The 17,984-nt window shown below is 46.1% G+C and overlaps 1 protein-coding gene across 4 annotated transcripts; it reads left to right on the top strand.

The window, feature by feature from the left end:
• The first annotated feature begins 2,697 nt into the window (after window positions 1-2,697).
• LOC309336668 (uncharacterized protein) lies at window positions 2,698-11,880 on the top strand. Of its 4 annotated transcripts, none has more exons than XM_081852805.1 (4): window positions 2,698-2,875; window positions 5,318-6,126; window positions 8,414-8,555; window positions 10,477-11,880. In XM_081852805.1, the coding sequence occupies exons 1-4, from the start codon at window positions 2,749-2,751 to the stop codon at window positions 11,442-11,444; spliced, it is 2,046 nt and encodes a 681-aa protein (XP_081708931.1). In that variant the 5' UTR covers window positions 2,698-2,748; the 3' UTR covers window positions 11,445-11,880. The 4 variants fall into 4 exon arrangements, with proteins under 4 accessions (XP_081708931.1, XP_081708930.1, XP_081708932.1 ...); XM_081852804.1 differs by having other exon boundaries at window positions 5,318-6,144; XM_081852806.1 differs by having other exon boundaries at window positions 5,260-6,144.
• The last annotated feature ends 6,104 nt before the right edge of the window (window positions 11,881-17,984 follow it).

Here is a 17,984-nt window from a genome sequence, read left to right as displayed (position 1 = left end):
TGAAAAGAGAGAGTTGATTGTTAAACCACTCTGGGAATTGTAGCACAACTCTCAGCAAACGACAGATCCTAGAATTCTTGGCGGGGAAGCCATGGCTGTTAAAAGTGGCGTCACAGTGCTTTAACCGCAGAGAAGGAATGGAGCCAAAGTACAAGATGAGTGCGGAAGGAAAATGGCAGGATAAATTAAACAAGGCAGGAACAATATTTTTGAGAGACGTAGCCTAAAATAATTATTACAGTGGTACCTTGGGTTACAGACGCTTCAGGTTACAGACTCCACTAACCCAGAAATAGTGCTTCAGGTTAAGAACTTTGCTTCAGGATGAGAACAGAAATTGTGCGGCGGCAGCAGGAGGCCCCATTAGCTAACGTGGTGCTTCAGGTTAAGAACAGCTTCAGGTTAAGAATGGACCTCCGGAACGAATTAAGTACTTAACCCGAGGTACCACTGTATTCTAATATAAAAGGGGCAGATGGGCCTCGTCCATCTGGGAAGATAGGCCATCTAGGAGAAGAAAAATTCTGATCCTAATTCTCCACTGCCTTGTGGGTTATCGTCAGGACAAGAAATGGCTTAAGATTAAACAGGTGCCAAACATCTTGCTCTGCTTTCCTTTGGACCACATCAGTGAGTCTGAGAGGGGGGTCTTGACATCTGGGCAGCCGGGGACCTCCAGACACACTGTCCAGGCTTGTGCCCTATGGAGGTCACTTCCTTGCTGCTAACACAGTGGTTTGACTTCACACACACACACACACACACACACACACACAGGCTCACTCCATTGTCTGTTGATGGATGCCAACAACATGATATAAAAGGGAGAGGGAAAGCCTACTCCAAATAGAGCCCTTGGATTAGCTGTTTCTTTTTTTAAAAAAAATAATATTTATTCAAATTTTAAAGGTTACAAAAAGAAAAAAGAGAAAAAATAAAAATAAAAAATACAGAAAAAAATACAGTCAATTAAAAAAGAACAATTCGAACCTTTACATAGCTTTCTTTCCTTTACTTATTTCCTTGACCTCCTCACACCTCCCATTTTTGTATTCTAATTCAAATTATTATTTCAGCAAATCCTTCCAACCTTGTTTTTATCTTAATAATTTGTCTTAATATACCATAATTTTACATTCTCTCTTTCACCAACTCATTTTACTTAATCCTTTATGTCATTTCTACTAAAACCACATAATTTTCTTTTTCCAACATCTTTCTAGCCATCCTTAATTTTGCAATGTTTTTGAAGATAAACTTTGAATTTTTTTCAATCTTCTTCCACTGACTCTTCTCCTTGGTCCCGGATTCTGCCAGTCATCTCAGCCAGTTCCATGTACTCCATCACCTTCATCTGCCATTCTTCCCGGGTGGGTAGATCTTGTGTCTTCCAATACTTTGCGATGATTATTCTTGCTGCTGTTGTAGCGTACATAAAAAAAGTTCTATCCTCCTTTCGCACCAATTGGCCAACCATGCCCAAGAGAAAGGCCTCTGGTTTCTTCTGGAAGGTATATTTAAATACCTTTTTCATTTCGTTATAGATCATCTCCCAGAAGGTCTTAATCTTTGGGCATGTTCACCAAAGGTGATTAGGGTGGATTAGTTGTTTCTACATTATCTTTAAAGCCCTTTGTGGCCTAGGATCCTTGTATTTATGGGACCACCTCACATTGTCCCATATTTACCCCCATCACTTTCCAAAACATGAAAAATCCCAGTTTTCTTTTTCTTTCTTTCAGTGGAGGTGTTGCTCCAGTTCAGGCAGAACATAACTAACAACACACAATATATACCAGTATTTAAAAAGTTAAATAATGCGTGTGTTTTTTTTAAAAATAAAAAACCCACTGAAAACAAGTAAAACTGTTTTAATATTTTTAAAATCGAATTTATGTACTATATAATTATATTATTTGCTTGCTTGCTTGTTTATTTGTTTGCTTGTTTATTAATTACCTACAGGCCCCAGGGCAACTCACAACATTAAAGCAAAGTATTTAAAAAAGAAAAAAACAATGTTAAGGAATTTTACAATCATAAAGATGAGGTGGGTTCCTAAAAACAGGCATCTCACACGTTAAGAAGCATTCCTGCATTGCAGTGGGTTGGACTAGATGATGATGATGATGATGATAATTCATTTATACCCCGGCCAGACCCGGGCTCAGGGCGGCTAACACCAGTAAAATTACAGTAAAAACATAATAGGGGGAAAAAACCCAATTTAAAATACAGGTTAAAATGCAATTTAAAATGCAGCCTCATTTTAAAAGTAGCCCATAGATCAAAACCCTAAAGGGAGGGAAACATAAGGGTCAGACTGAGTCCAAACCAAAGGCCAGGCGGAACAGCTCTGTCTTGCAGGCCCTGCAGAAAGATGGCCCTTAGGTATAATAATAATAATAATAATAATAATAATAATAATAATAATAATAATAATAATAATAATTTTATTTATATCCCGCCCTCCCCAGCTCAGAGCTGCTAACAGCAATTCTTTCCAGTTCTACAATTCTATAAATCTATGATTCCCTAAACAACCAGGTACATTTTCCCTCATGCCCCCAAAGGCACCAGGCTCCTTTATTCCCACCAGGGCCTTTTGACCTTTCTAATAATCCAAATTGGAGATGTTTTGCTTTGTGCGGTGTTTTTTTTTTAAGACAGCGATGCGCCTAAAGGGTTAAGCCGAAGGAGTTTTCCCTCCTACTTCCTAGAGAGGACAGAAGAGAGGGATGGAAAGGGATGAGCAAATTGCCCTTTTCCCTGTATGTAGTGGGGGGGAAAGGGGGAGTGGGCTGCCTTGCCTTGCTTTGCATCTGCAGGAAGACTGGAGAAAGAGGCAGAAGCAGCAGAAAGGCCCAGAAAGGAGGTGAATCACTGAAGGGAGCTGCTGGGGGGGGGGGAGCAGGCAAAGGACTGGGAAGGGAGCATTGGGGGTCATCTGGAAGGGAAGGGGGGCAAAGCAGCAGGAGGGGTGGAAAATGAAGGGGGGGGAGAGACAGAAGCTCCTTCAGATCCCCCTACCACGCACAGGATCATTCCGTTGGAAGCTGCCCAGAGTAGCTGGGGAAACCCAGCCAGATGGGCGGGGTATAAATAATAATAATAATAATAATAATAATAATAATAATAATAATAATAATAATAATTGGAATTGAGCAATGACAAACCTATTATCATCATCATCATCATCATCATCATCATCATTATTCCCACTCAGCCCCTTCTAGATCCAGAAAGAGCTTTGCACAAATGCAGGGTTGAGGGGCTGGTTCAATTGGGGATAATGGGGGGGGGCAGTGCACCCCCCAGTTCAGCCATAGTAAACTGCTGCCTATATCAGACCCTCCAAGTGTCCCTATTTTCCAGGGACAGCCCCGTATTTAGAGAAGCCGTCCCAGTTTCTGATTTGATCCGGCAATGTCCCGCTTTAAAAATTTTCATTAGAGAAATGTTGGGGGGCTACGGCGCTAAGGGTCAGCAAACTTTTTCAGCAGGGGGCCGGTCCACTGTCCCTCAGACCTTGTGGGGGGTCGGACTATATTGGGTGGGGATGAATGAATTCCTATGCCCCACAAATAACCCAGAGATGCATTTTAAATAAAAGGGCACATTCTACTCATGTAAAAACACGCTGATTCCTGGACAATCCACGGGCCGCATTGAGAAGGCGATTGGGCCAGATCCGGCCCCCGGGCCTTAGTTTGCCTACCCATAAAGGTAAAGGTAAAGGGACCCCTGACCACTAGGTCCAGTCATGGCTGACTCTGGGATTGCGGTGCTCATCTTGCTTTATTGGCCGAGGGACCCGGCGTACAGCTTCCAGGTCATGTGGCCAGCATGACTAAGCTGCTTCTGGTGAACCAGAGCAGCGCACAGAAACGCCGTTTACCTTCCCGCCTGAGCGGTACCTATTTATCTACTTGCACTTTGACGTGCTTTTGAACTGCTAGGTTGGCAGGAGCAGGGACCGAGCAATGGGAGCTCACCCCGTCGCGGGGATTCGAACCGCTGACCTTCTGATCGGCAAGTCCTAGGCTTTGTGGTTTAACACACAGCTCCACCCGCGTCCCTACCTACCCATGGGCTACGCTATATAGGAAAGACAGTCCTGTATAAGGGAAGCTTTTAACATTTGATTGTGTTTTTCATATTTTGCCGGGAGCCGACCAGAGTGGCTGGGGCAAGCCAAATCAGATGGGTGGCGTATACGTAATAAAATTATTGTTATTATATTGAGTCAGCCCAGTTCATAGAATCGTAAAGTCAGAAGGGGCCACAAGGGTCTTCCAACCCCCTGCAATGCAGGAATCTGTTGCCCAACGTTGGGGCTTGAACCCATAACCCTGAGATTAAGAGTCTCGTTTGCCCAGTATTGTTTACACTGGCTGGCAGTGGCTTTCCGGGGGTTTCGATCTTTTCCCCAGCAATACCTGGAGATACCATAAAGTAGGTTCTCAAAGGCGTGACATGAAAGGATGGCAAGTCAGGTGGGAAGATCTGAGGACGATCAAAGAAACATTTGAACATTTCATTTGTGTTGATGAGAGTTTGTTTGCCTCAAATCGGACCAATGTAAATTGGATTATCTGGCAAAAACAAGCTCACACCTCTCAGTGAGTTTGCATACGTACTTAAGGTGCGTATGTAAGAGGCTCGTTTAGAATTATACTTTGGGAATGACTGATGTTCTTACGTAGCTGCATTGTTTTATACTTTCTGTACGTCCCATGATCATATTATAAAGTAGTTGTGTTATGTGTCTTAAATAAAACACTGCCAAGAGGTGTTTCTTTTTGTTCTCCAATGTGCTTCTTATCAATAAAAATAAAAAAATCCTGGTGTGGCGTGAGAACCACTGCCATGGGGGATTAGAACTCAAGACCTTCTGAGTGCAAGGCAGATGAATTACCAATGAATTGCAGCCTTTCCTTGGCCAACTACCCCCTCCCTCCCTCCCTCCCTCCCTTTCTTTCTTTCTTTCTTTCTTTCTGGCACTTCCCATCCACTTCCAGGCAGTATTAATGCAGTAACAGTAAGGAAGCATGGCTGCTTGTAGCTTCTACACAAAGGTGCATGAGCCCCATTCTCTCCTGCAGCTGACCACAATCTTCCCATAAAGTCAAATTTCTCAGAAAAGAAAGAAAGAAAGAAAGAAAGAAAGAAAGAAAGAAAGAGGGAGAGTTCATTTATTCCAGCCCTATGAGAGGCTGACCATTCACCTCAGTCAATTTCTTTCTCTGTGCTTTTCAGGCCCAAAGTGTGGCTCCCCCACCTTGCTCACTGTGGTTTCTTCTGGAATTTTCCACAGCGCACCTTTGCCCAGGGATGAAAATGGAGGAGGGATATCCTGTAGCCTGGGGAGAAAGAGAGGAACCAGAAGGAACAGGGAAAGCCGCTCATGCCCTCTTGAATGCTGGTGGCCGCAAACCCAGGATGGATTTGGAGGCGCAGAGTGAACTCCCCAGAGCAAGGCATTCGGGGAACGCCGAGGGGTTCCTCGAAAGGGGGACCCCGCATCGCGTGAAGGAGGAATCGGAAGACGGCTTGGCCCATTGCTGGGAAGCCCAGTGGCAGGAGTTTTTGAGGACAGTGGAGTCCCCTCACTCAGAATGGGGAGCCCCCCAGTTGCCGGAGGAGCCCACCCCCTGGGACGACGCCAAGGCCTTCTTCGCCTCCTTCGAGCAAGTGGCCCAAGCCTGCCGGTGGCCCAAGGTGGAATGGGCGGCCCGGCTCCTGCCGGCCCTCAGGGGAGAAGCCGAGTGGGCCTTTGAGAGGCTGGACGCTGGAGACAGAGAGGATTATGGGAAAGTGAAGGCAGCCATCTTGAGAGGGGACGCCTTGAGGAGGGAGAAGCTGCGCCAACACTTCAGGCACTTCTGCTACCAGGAGGCCGAGGGGCCCAGCAGCGCTTACAGCCACCTCCAGGAGCTCTGCCAGGGGTGGCTGAAGGTGGAGAGGCACTCCAAGGAGCAGATCCTGGAGCTGCTGGTCCTGGAACAGTTCCTGGCCATCCTGCCAGCGGAGATCCAGGGCTGGGTCAGGGATCACGGCCCGGAGACCTGCTCCCAGGCGGTGGCCCTGGCAGAAGGTTTCCTGTTGAGGCAGCGGGAGACTCAGGTCAATCCGAAAAGCCAGGTGGGACCACTTGGCTGTGGTTAGTGTCAGTATCGGTGGCCTTCCCATTGGGCCATTGTGAGAACAGGATGTTCAACTAGGCAGGCCTTTGGCCTGATCCAGGCTCCCCTTAGGGCTTCATGGTGTCCAATTCCGAGTTGTGTGGCTGGGTTCTGCGACTCAGCAACAAAGCTGGCCACAGAAGGAATCCCCTTACAGTCCTACATGCTAGCAGCCAACCCGACTGCCAGCCCTTTCTCAGGAAAAACCTTATGTAGTTACCATGCACACAGAAGAAGTAAGGTATCAGGAAATAATATAGAATTGTAGAGTTGGAAGGGGACCCCAGCGGTCATCTAGTCCAACCCCCTTGCAATGCAGGAATCTCAGCCAAAGCATCCATGACAGAGGGCCATTCAGCCTCTGCTTAAAAACCTCCAAGGAAGGAGAGTCCACAGTGTCCCGAGGGAGACCATTCCACTGTCCAAACAGCTCTTGCTGTCGGAAAGCTCTTCCTAATGTTTAGTCAAAATCTCCTTTCTTGGAGCTTGAAGCCATGGGTTTGAGTCCTGCCTTAAAGAGCAGAAGATAAACATGCTCCCTCTTCCATGTGACAGCCCTTGAGATACAGTAGACACTCAGGTTGCAAACATGATCCTGTCAGGAGTTCAGCCTACACTCGAGTAGGACTTTGGCAGAGACACATGCCCAACTGGCATGTTTTCTCCCTCCTGATCAATCGTTCGGGAGCTTCAAAGTTTTCTTCAGCCCGAACATCACAGCGACCGATGCCAACTGACACGACACACTTAGGGATCTGCAGAGTCTTCGCATCATTGCGTGACAGACCTCAGCAACTCAGCATTTTGGCTAATCTACTTTATTTACATATAAACACACACACAGAGCACTGCAACATGGCTCCCTCTCTCTCTAGCATCAGACAGCAAAGAGAAAAAGAACAAAAGACAACAGTCCCACTTCACGGAACACAGTAACACAAACATGCTGCCTCCATCACATCCCACTCTCTGGAGTCAAAACATATACCGTCATGTGAAAGACAACAATCCTATGACTGCCATCATGGAACAGGAACTCTAACACATCCGTGTGGGAGGCAGCGTTCGCAACCCGCAGCGCCACGTCTGTGCACGCACGGGTTGCACTTCGGCACATGCGCAAAGCGCGATTTAGCTCTTCTGCACATGCGCAGGTGTCAAAACCCAGAAGTAACCCGTTCCAGTACTTCCGAGTTTCGGCGCGTCCGTAACCTGAAAACACGCAACCTGTCTGTAACCTGAGGTATGACTGTATTTGAAGATGGCTCTCATGTCTCCTCTCAGCCTCCTCTTTTCCAGGCTAAGCATACCCTTCTCCTTCAACCATTCCTCATAAGGTTTGGTCAGTGTATCTGACTATTGAACAGAAGGCTGGTGGTTTGAGCCCACCCAAGGATGACTGCGGGCAGGATTCCTGTATTGCAAGGGCTTGGACTAGATGGCCCTTGGCGTCCCTTCCAGCTCTAACATTCTATGATTCTACGATGGGCAGGTGGGCTGCAGAGGAACCTCTAGTTTTGCAGTAGTACAGAAGTGGGGGAAACCATTCCCAAGAAGACTGAGCGTGCTCAGTGGGCACAGAATGCTGACTGGCAGTAGGGCAGGGAACCTGGGGATGGGATGGAACGGTAGGGCTGAAAAAGGGCCTGACTGGCATCCTGAGCAAGAGCGCTCCTGAGCGGTGACATTTTGTTGCATGGTCCGTCTTGCACCTAAACATGCCTTAATGAAACTGAGTCCTGATTCCTCCCCTCTGCATGGCAATGAGGTCGGTAAGGGCAGGGTGGAGGACGCAATCAAACCTTTGCTTCTGATACTTTCAATAATAATAATAATAATAATAATAATAATAATAATAATAATAATTTATTATTTATACCCCGCCCATCTGGCTGGGTTTCCCTATCCACTCTGGGTGGCTTCCAACAAAATATTAAAATTCAGTAATCTATTAAACATTAAAAGCTTTCCTAAACAGGGCTGCCTTCAGGTGTCTTCTAAAAGTCTGGTAGTTGTTGTTCTCTTTGACATCTGGTGGGAGGGCGTTCCACAGGGAGGGCGCCACCACCGAGAAGGCCCTCTGCCTGGTTCCCTGTAACTTGACTTCTCGCAGCGAGGGAACCGCCAGAAGGCCCTCGGCGCTGGACCTCAGTGTCCGGGCTGAACAATGGGGGTGGAGACGCTCCTTCAGGTATACTAATGCAAGAGAGATGCTCTGCTTGTTGCAGGTGGTCTTTGAGGAGAAGGAGGTGGTGGTGGTGGCGGCAGCAGCTGCAGGTTCCTCCATTTCTGGCCAGGCACCACCTGAGGCCAGGGAGAAGCAGCCGCATGCAGCAGCCAAGCAGGACGAGGACGAGGAGGACCTGCTGGGTAAGGAGGAGGGTTTTCCATGTGTGCCTTGGATAGTTTGACATTCCCTGCTGGACTGACCTCCGGAAGCTACTCTCCGCTTCTCTCTCTCTAGAGCCTATGGCCCTATCTGCATTTTCATTTTAAATTCATGACTCCGCTCCCCAAGCATTGTCGGAGTTGCAGTTTGCTAAGAGACAGTTGTTAGAAGGCCTCTCTTCCAATTCCCAGAGTAGTTTGACCATTTTCACAAGGAACTTTGGGAATTTTCAGACTGGTCAAATGCCTGGTCAAAGACCTGGAAACGATGCCTTATGAGGAACGGCTAAGGGAGCTGGGCATGTTTAGTCTGGAGAAGAGGAGGTTAAGGGGTGATATGATAGCCATGTTCAAATATATAAAAGGATGTCACATAGAGGAGGGAGAAAGGTTGTTTTCTGCTGCTCCAGAGAAGCGGACACGGAGCAATGGATCCAAACTACAAGAAAGAAGATTCCACCTAAACATTAGGAAGAACTTCCTGACAGTGAGAGCTGTTAGACGGTGGAATTTGCTGCCCAGGAGTGTGGTGGAGTCTCCTTCTTTGGAGGTCTTTAAGCAGAGGCTTGACAACCATGTCAGGAGTGCTCCAATGGTGTTTCCTGCTTGGCAGGGGGTTGGACTCGATGGCCCTTGTGGTCTCTTCCAACTCTAGGATTCTATGATTCTATTCTATAATTCTAGGTGTCAAGAAAGGTTATTTATGTACGCAACAACTGCAGCCTGTGTTTGGTTAGCCCAGAAATGGAAAACGAGCGAGGTCCCAGCTAAAGAAGAATGGCAACTTAAACTGATGGGATATGCACACTTGGCAGATTTAACTTATAGAATAAGAGAACTAGATGAACATACGTTTAGAGAAGATTGGAAAACGTTGATTGAATATATGGGAAATTACTGTGTACAGCTGAAAACGCTGGCAGCGTTAGCATAAATTCAACAATGTAGACAAGTTTTGATGGATGCAATGATGGAATACTGAATGGTATAGTTTTTGTAAAATATGCAGGGATTTATGATATGTAAAATGAACCATGGAAAGAGAAGAAGGGAAATCATTATCTTAAGGATGTAAAATGAGTATTTTTTATATACACACACGAAAAAGGAACTCTGGAGGTCTCTGAGGGGAAGAGAGGGTTGCCTCACAACTCTCAGCACCTTTAACTGACTACAGCTCCCAGAATACTTTGGGGGAAGCTGTGGCTGTTTAAAGTGGCGTCCTGGTGGAGATGTTGTGGAATGTGATCCTCCGCTGCTCTGCGGCCCAAATGAACTCATTCATTTCAATGTGTCCACTCTGAATAGAACCTAGGCCACATTCAGAGTGGATTTTTTAGTTGAGATTCCTGCATTGCTGCATATATATAAATTAAAATTTCTGTTTTACAATTTAAAGTACTCATTTTTACATCCTTAAGATATTTTACAAAATCTATGCCGTTTAGTATTCCATCCATCAAAACTTGTTCTTTTATTCTATATGTTAAGTCTGCAAGTTGTGCATATTCTGTCAATTTAAATTGCCAATCTTCTTTGGTCGGGACCTCGCTCATTTTCCATTTTGGGGCTAACAAAACACGGGCCGCAGTAGTGGCATACATAAATATACCACTTTTTGGACACCTGGGAATTTCCGTCTGAATTATCCCGAACGGAAAGGACTGGGGTTTTTGGAGAAAGTACTTTTAAACATTTTTTTCAATTCATTATGTATCATTTCCCAATATTATTTTAACCTTTTACAAGTCCACCCCATATGAAAGAATGTTCCTGTTCTATGAGTATTATTAAGGAGGTCTGTGATTGATTGATTGATTGATTGATTGATTGACTGACTGATTGATTCCTGGTTTTGAATGATTTATTCATGGCTTTTATCAGGTTTCTTTCTTCATTTCAGATGGTGGTGTATGGGAGAGCGAAGATGAAGGTGAACCTTGCAGGACCTCCTCAGAAGCAGGCCAGCAGGAGGCATTGAAAGAGAACTTCTGGAATCAAGATGGATCGAAGAGGCCAGAGGGAAACCACGTGGAGAAGGGCAGAGATAAAGCCACTCCTTTCCAGGACGGAGACTTCCATGAAATCGTAGTTCAAGAACAACAACAAGCAGAGAAGTGGAGAAGCAAGTGCCTCAGTGGACATTGGAGAATCCACACAGGGGAGAAAACCAACAAAAGCTTAAAGTTTGGGAAGAGCTTCGGCCAGCACAGAAGTGTCACAGAATATCAGTTGCTCCACTCAGGGGTGAAGCCGTATAAATGCTTGGAATGTGGAAAGAGCTTCAGTCAGAGCACGCACCTCACGTCACATCAACGAATCCACACAGGGGAGAGGCCGTACAGTTGCTCACACTGCAGCAAGAGCTTCAACCAGAGCACTAGTCTTATTCAACACCAGAGAATTCACACAGGCGAGAAACCGTACAAATGCGCCGAGTGTGAAAAGAGCTTCCGCCATAGTACGAGCCTTACATCACATCAGAGAATCCATACTGGGGAGAAACCGTACAAGTGTTCCGACTGTGGGAAGGGGTTTTGTAATCAGTCCGGCCTTATTAACCACAAGACAATTCACACAGGGGAGAGGCCATATAAATGCTTGGAGTGCGGGAAAAGCTTCAGTCAGAGTACGCATCTTACGTCACATCAGAGAATCCACACGGGAGAGAGACCATATAAATGCTCGGACTGCAGCAAGACCTTTTGCGACCAATCAGGCCTTGTTAAACATCAAAGGATTCACACAGGGCAGAAGCCATATAAATGCTTAGCGTGTGGAAAGAGCTTCAGCCAGAGCACAAATCTTATTCGGCATCAGAGAATTCACACAGGAGGTGAAGCCTCCATATTAACTTCCCCATACTCTTAAGAGTAGCAGATGAGGTCCTGCTCCAACCATCTTTGGTTTTGGAGAGCTGAACAGCTGGATCTCTTCCGTGGTTGCTCCTTTGCGGGACTCCCTCTTTAATGCTCGTGATTCATTTGTGGTTTTATAAATACTCAGTTAGTTGGATGGTTTTTAACTGCATGTTTCCATTAATTAGTTTGTAATGACCTGGATAGTTGTGTAGAGGGCCTTCTTGGTAGCTGTGTCCTCCCTGTGAAACGCCCTCCCTTCAGATGTCAAGGAGATAAGAAAAATTACACAACTTTTAGAAGACATCTGAAGGCAACCATGTATCAGGAGGTTTTTAATGGATCAATGTTTTTATTATGTTTTTAGATATGTTGTAAGCTGCCCAGAGTGGCTGGGGAAACCCAGCCAGTTGTGTGGGGTATAAATAATAAAATTATTATTATTATTATTATTATTATTATTATTATTATTATTATTATTAATTCATGTCAACTGCCTAGGGCAAGGTTTGCCAACATGGTGTCCATGGTTGCCCGTGTGTCCACCAGAACCACTGAGCCTCTTGGGCTTGCCGATCGGAAGGTCGGTGGTTCGAATCCCTGCAATGGGGTGAGCTCCCGTTGCTCTGTCCCAGCTCCTGCCAATCTAGCAGTTTGAAAGCACGCCAGTACAAGTAGATAAATAGGTACTGCTGTAGCGGGAAGGTAAACAGTGTTTCCGTGCACTCTGGTTTCCGTCATGGTGTCCCGTTGCGCCAGAAGCGGTTTAGTCCTGCTGGCCACATGACCTGGAAAGCTGGCTGTGGACAAATGCCGGCTCCTTCAGCCTGAAAGCAAGATGAGCGCCGCAACCCCACAGTCGCCTTTGACTGGACTTAACCGGCCAGGGGTCCTTGACCTTTTAACTCTATGGCGCCTGTGAAAGGTCTCACCAAATATCCCCTCAAAAATCCGCAATGTAGGAGAGACTATTTGTTCTTCCTGCTCAGTTGCTGTTTGTACTGTCTCAACCTTTCCTACATTGAACATGCCCACTTCAAACATGTCCACATTTCATTGGATGCTAGGACAAACACCTGCCCTCCTTCCTGCTCTGAACAGGTGCAAAGAATTTCTCTGTGTGAGCAAGCACTGTGAACGGCTGATGTAGGTGCCTCCCCCCCCCCCCATTAATTGAGGGAGCTCCTGTTGTCTCTTTTCTCTCTTGCATGTGGTAGCAAGAGACTTTGTGTTATGCACACACACACCCCAACAATGCCCCGTCCAATGCAAGCATTGTGTGTGTGTCTCTGTAAGCCAATGGATTTCAAAGGGCCTCCAATGTGGGCATCTTATCCACATTTACTGGAGAGTAATGGATGGATGGATCCATGTCATGTTTTGAACACGCTCATTAATAGCTCTTGTCTTTTGTGGATTATTATTTTTTTAAGCATGAAAAAATTCACATTTTAAACTGTATGCATTTTAGGCACCGACTCCCTCTAAAAATCTCATTTTTTTCCTGGTATGCTTTCCAATACCTGTTCCCCCTAAAATATGCATTTAGTACCCTTCAAAACAAACAAACAAACAAACAAACCAAAACTGCATTTTAAAAAATCAGAGGCATCCATAGCTGTGCTCTGGAATGCATCTGGTATGTATGTAAGTCCAGGAGTGATGAGTTAGGTCAGATCACTTAAAAAGTGAACTCATTACTTCTCTCTTCCAAAGTGTCCTCCTTCAGAGCAAACATGCACACGATTAGACTGTGCATAGATTGAGGGTGAGGTTGTATGACTTTGCCATTAGCATTTTGTGTTAGTTCTTGTTTCCCTGTTTCCCTGTACTTTCTTTCCGTTATATTTTTATTAGGTTTCCAGTTGTAAAGAGTAATAGAGATGCAGCTTAGATATTAAATCACAGCTGTATACAAAGCAATGTTAATTCTCAAAAGGAAACCAGATATGTTGAAGTAGCTTTCTTTGCTTTTCAAATCCCACCGTATTCAGATCATCCCAAGAGCACCTGGATTTCCACTCACACTTCGGCCATGAAGCAAATGCTTTGCAGCCAAGTTGTTCATTCTCATTGGATCGGGAAAACATCCTCTTCACAATACAGAAAGAGACTCTGCAGAGGGGCCAGAATGATAGGGCTGTTCATATTGCATTGCTCTTACATCAGGGCAGCCTCTGGCACTGATTGACTGAGCTGGTTCATGAGCAGTCGGAGTTCTGACTACTAAGGGAATGAAGTCGTCAGAAGATTTGCTGCCTGTCCAGACCCGGTGAGGGAAGGGCAAACTATCAGTTTGGCTGGGAATTTTTTAAAAAAGAATCTCACACAAGTGCTGAAAGAGGGGGAACAGTTCTCGCTGTAAAAAAAATAAAGGAGCAAGGTAGCACAGGCAGTTTAGCTGAGGGGAGGCTGCAGATTAGGAAACAGATTGAGAATCAGGACCCAGAAGGAGGACTTGAGGGAAAGATCAGAGGGGCACAGGCTGGGGAGGCCCGGCCTGATGGGCGGCGGGGTATAAATAATAAAATTATTATTATTATTAAACAAGAACGGAAAGACCTATTAGAGAGGAGACACTGAAGAAGCCACAAAGCTCTTGGGTTTGGAGGGCCTCTATATGGCGGTTGGAGAAATGAAGTGGTGGTTCTCATGAAACTGATCAGGGGGGTTGGATAAACTAAAGAAAGTAGGCTGTGCCCCAAAACTGGGATCTATGGGCATTGTGGGAAGGAGGAATCTGTGAGAAAGTAGGACAGGGCATAGCCAGTGGGGAGGACCACCTGCTTGTCATGCAGGTTTGGAAACAAATTGGTCTGAAATCCTGGACAGCTGCTGGCAGTCAGTCTAGACTAGGAACCAGGTAGTTGTGGCCCTGGAGAAGTTGCTGACTCTTGCATCCACTATCCCTGAGCACTGGTCATGCTGGCAAGGGGCTCTTGGTAATCGCAGTGTCTGTTTCTAAGTGCTCACAGGCCTAATGTTCAATTATCTGTTCTTTGATCTTTCCTGGTATCCACACAAGATGACCAGTCGATAGATGGGGACATCTTACCTGCCTCCAATATGCAGGGATCTCATCTCTTCTCCAATAACGATGATAGATTATAGGCAGAGGCCCTGAGCTCTAAGTGGGGCTACCTTTGGTGGTGACCCAGAAACTGCAACTAATCCAGAATGGGGCAGCTAGACTGGTGACTGGGAGCGGCCGCCAAGACCATATAACACCGGTCTTGAAAGACCTACATTGGCACCCAGTACATTTCTGAGCACGTGCAATATCCACTGTATTTAATATATATAGAGAAGTTTACTGCTCCTTGAAATGATTCTATCATCTTGTTTTACCCATTTTGTTGTAAAAAAAACAAACAATTTTTGCTTTTTAACTACCCTAAGTCTCAAAGTACCAGAGTTCCCTTTTTCAAAAAATGCAAAAACAGCCAGTAGTGAGAGGTGGCACACCTCACCCCACCTGCCCAAATATGAGCCACCGCAATAACACTGAACGTGCTGCTGTTACCCAGTCGCTGAAAATGAATTTTCACGTTTGCCTGCCACAAGGCTTAATCTTCTCACCTTGAAATTAGGAACATAGGAAGCTATGACTGTTCTGCATATAACTGCACGTTACGTCAAGCAGAAAGCAAAAGATAATTCAGCGTTATCTTTAATATATAAAACACCACCACCGTAATCACACAAATCTCTTGAGACCCAGGGTATTTTATTTACCATATTTAAAATATCATACACATCTCAATTCTCACGCAGAAAGCAGTTCAGGTTACAAACTTCATAAAACCTTTTAAAAAACAGGGTTTTTTGTTTTTAGAAAAAAGTATGTTTTTAAAAACTATTTGAAAAGCACAATCAAAAGTTTCGACAATAGGAAAGCATTTAAACAACAATAACAAAAGCAAAAGTTGCCTTTTAATAAAATTTAAATCTCCGGAAAGTCTGAACAGGTTGACTTTATGGGTGCCAAGTTTTTCCAAAATGAGGTTTGTGAAGAACTGAACTCAAAAGGTCCAAGTCCGGGTCACCCCACTTGGGGCAAACCAGTTGTCGGAGATCAAATTCTTTGTCATTCGGCAAATTTCAAGCTTGATTAGAAACAGCTCCCTCAAAAGAACATCTACTGCAGTTGCCAAGAGAAACATGAACTGACAATCAAATAGTGAACTTAAAATAATTATGTCAGGATCTGACTAAGCCCCACTACACTCGTTAGCCTGGGAAAAAGCAAAACACACACACAAAAACCCCAAGCCTGCTCTCCATTTCCTCCACAGTCTAGATGCAAACACCGCCTATGAGCATCTTAGGCTAGCAAAAAAATATAATGTGATTTGTAACCAAGAGGGCTGCTGGAGGAGAGGCAGATCATGCCATACCCCCCGCCCCCCCCCCTTCTGCATTTCCATGCTGGTATGGAGAAAGATGTTTTGTCCCTCTGCAACTGGGATGGAAACCAAGCAGGTGAACAGAAGGCAGGGACGTGCTGTTGCTCCTCCGCCAACCTGCTTGCTCGCCTGCACAGAGCTCGCGCTCACCTATGGCGACCAGGCACATTCTGTTAAACACAAGGCTGGACCCATCTGTCCTCATGTTGATGCCAAGGTCTGAAATCAAGACGTCTCTCTGAAAACTATGGGCGAGTGTTCTTGGTTGGGGACACATTTTACGGCTCAAGAAAGCTCCCCAGCAGCTACCATACTCAGGGAGATCATCTTTTTAAGGCAGAGAAATTCTGAGCCGTTATTCGGTGTTGCAATCAGGAATCCCTAAGGTGCTGGCAAGGGTTTGGAAGTCAAACACAGCCCTCCAACCCCCCCGGACCTCTCCCTACGCCACCCCGTCACTGACCCCCACATCGTACTCTCCTGGAGAGGTTTTGCCTGGCTGGGATGTGTTCCTGCACTCTGGTTATGCTTCTTGCAGGCCAGGGGAAGGTAAGAGAGGCTTGGAAACTGGCCTACTGTACAAAAGTATACCCCACCCAAAGCATTTGTTGCTCCACCCCTTTTGCCCCTGGCCCCAGGACTGGAACATGGCCCCCTCAAGAGGTTCTCGGAAGCGAATACGAAGATGGGTCACCATATCTGTGCTAGGGGTTCAGGAGAATTGGTGTTTGCGACGGCATCATGGAGGGGGGAGCCTACAGTTCAGGAAGATCTCAACTGCGGAAGAGTTTCTCTCTCTCCCTCTGCCGCCTCCACACCACCAAAGAAGTTATAGAAGCTTAAGAGAAAAGGGAGGTTAAGAATCCAGCCTCTCAGAAAGGCGAACTCGCAATGCAGAGAAGCCTCGTAGGCGTTGTCGTTATGAAACTCCTATACCGTCTTGTCCCACCAACCTCCGTCCCAATTCCTCCCAATGCACCTGGCAACCAGTCTCAGCATTGCCCCTTGTAGGACTCAGTAGGGAGAATAGCAGAATTAGATCAGGATCTGCCTGCGTTGGCTCTGGCGCCATCTGCTGTTGGGCTCCCAGCCTCCCACCCTACCGCTGCCCTCTTTTTCAAGGAGGCCACTGTGAGACCGCAAAAACCGCAAAGCTGCCAATCGCCTAGCTATGTTTAAAAAGCCAACCGTTCCGTCGAACGCAGGTGTGACCAAGGATCAGGACGGGGCAATTCAAATGTTGAAGAGGCACAGTACTGAATGGCTGGTGTCTCTGATGGGGCAATTCAGATCCAGCCCATTCATCTTCCTGAGCACTTCCCTCGTTTTCACTTTCTCCCGAATATGAGAGTGGCCATTATGCATTTCTAAGCAGAGGGGAAAGAAAAGGACTGGCCTTGCGGAGTAGGCCAAAAACCTGCCCACCGATACGGCCAAATCCACCCAGCTCTGCTAACACCAACATAAAAGAGGAGAAGGGACAATTTCCGTTCTACCTTTCGAGATTGCAAGGGAAGGGGCTGTGGGAAAGCAGGGAGCGGCAGAGGAGAAGGAAACCAGGATTGTCCACAGAGGTGGAGAGAAGCTGAACAAAAGCTTGCACTTCGGAAACGGCTTTTTCTTGGGCGCAAACCTTACATCTCATCAGAGAATCCAAGCAGGGGAGAAAGGACATTGGTGCCCCGGCTGCGACAAGAGCTTTTCCGACCCAAGAGGCTCAAAATGTTCCAGAAGAGCCACACAGAAATTGTCAGGATTCACCAGCATCATGTGAAAACCCAGGTTTTTCAGGGAGGGGGGGGAGTGTCTTCTTGAACCTTCTTACAAGCTCTTCACTTTCATGATCAAAGAAATAATAATCATCTTACCAAATATTGTTAAGTATTCCAGGGTGTCAGTTGTTAGCAAGGACAGGCCACTTGCCCCCCGCCCACAAATACCTGTAAGATTGGGGGGGGGGCAAACTATTAACCCAGCAACACGCCTTCTACTGGCCACCTGTTAGGACTGCAGGCAATCTCCCAAGAGGAAAAGAATCTCGGGGAAGCATCAGGGTCAAAGGTCCATCCAGGACTCCCTAACTTTCTTGCTGCGGGAAGTTCCCCTGCCCTTTACAAAGTTGGCAGCTTTGTAAAACTCTTGCAGGG

The sequence above is a fragment of the Podarcis erhardii genome (genome assembly GCF_964252035.2).
Source record: "Podarcis erhardii genome assembly, chromosome: 2".
Taxonomy (NCBI): Eukaryota; Metazoa; Chordata; class Lepidosauria; order Squamata; family Lacertidae; genus Podarcis; species Podarcis erhardii.
The sequence above is the reverse complement of the archived record's forward strand: the minus strand, read 5'-3'. Positions and strand labels throughout refer to the sequence as shown.

What these genes read in the sequence shown, in the direction of transcription:
- LOC309336668 (XM_081852804.1), top strand. Translation starts at nt 2,749, where the DNA reads ATGAGCAAATTGCCCTTTTCCCTGTATGTAGTGGGGGGGAAAGGGGGA. An exon ending in AGGTCAATCCGAAAAGCCAG is followed by an intron (nt 6,145 to 8,413) that starts GTGGGACCACTT and finishes TGCTTGTTGCAG; the next exon opens with GTGGTCTTTGAGGAGAAGGA. An exon ending in GGACGAGGAGGACCTGCTGG is followed by an intron (nt 8,556 to 10,476) that starts GTAAGGAGGAGG and finishes TCTTCATTTCAG; the next exon opens with ATGGTGGTGTATGGGAGAGC.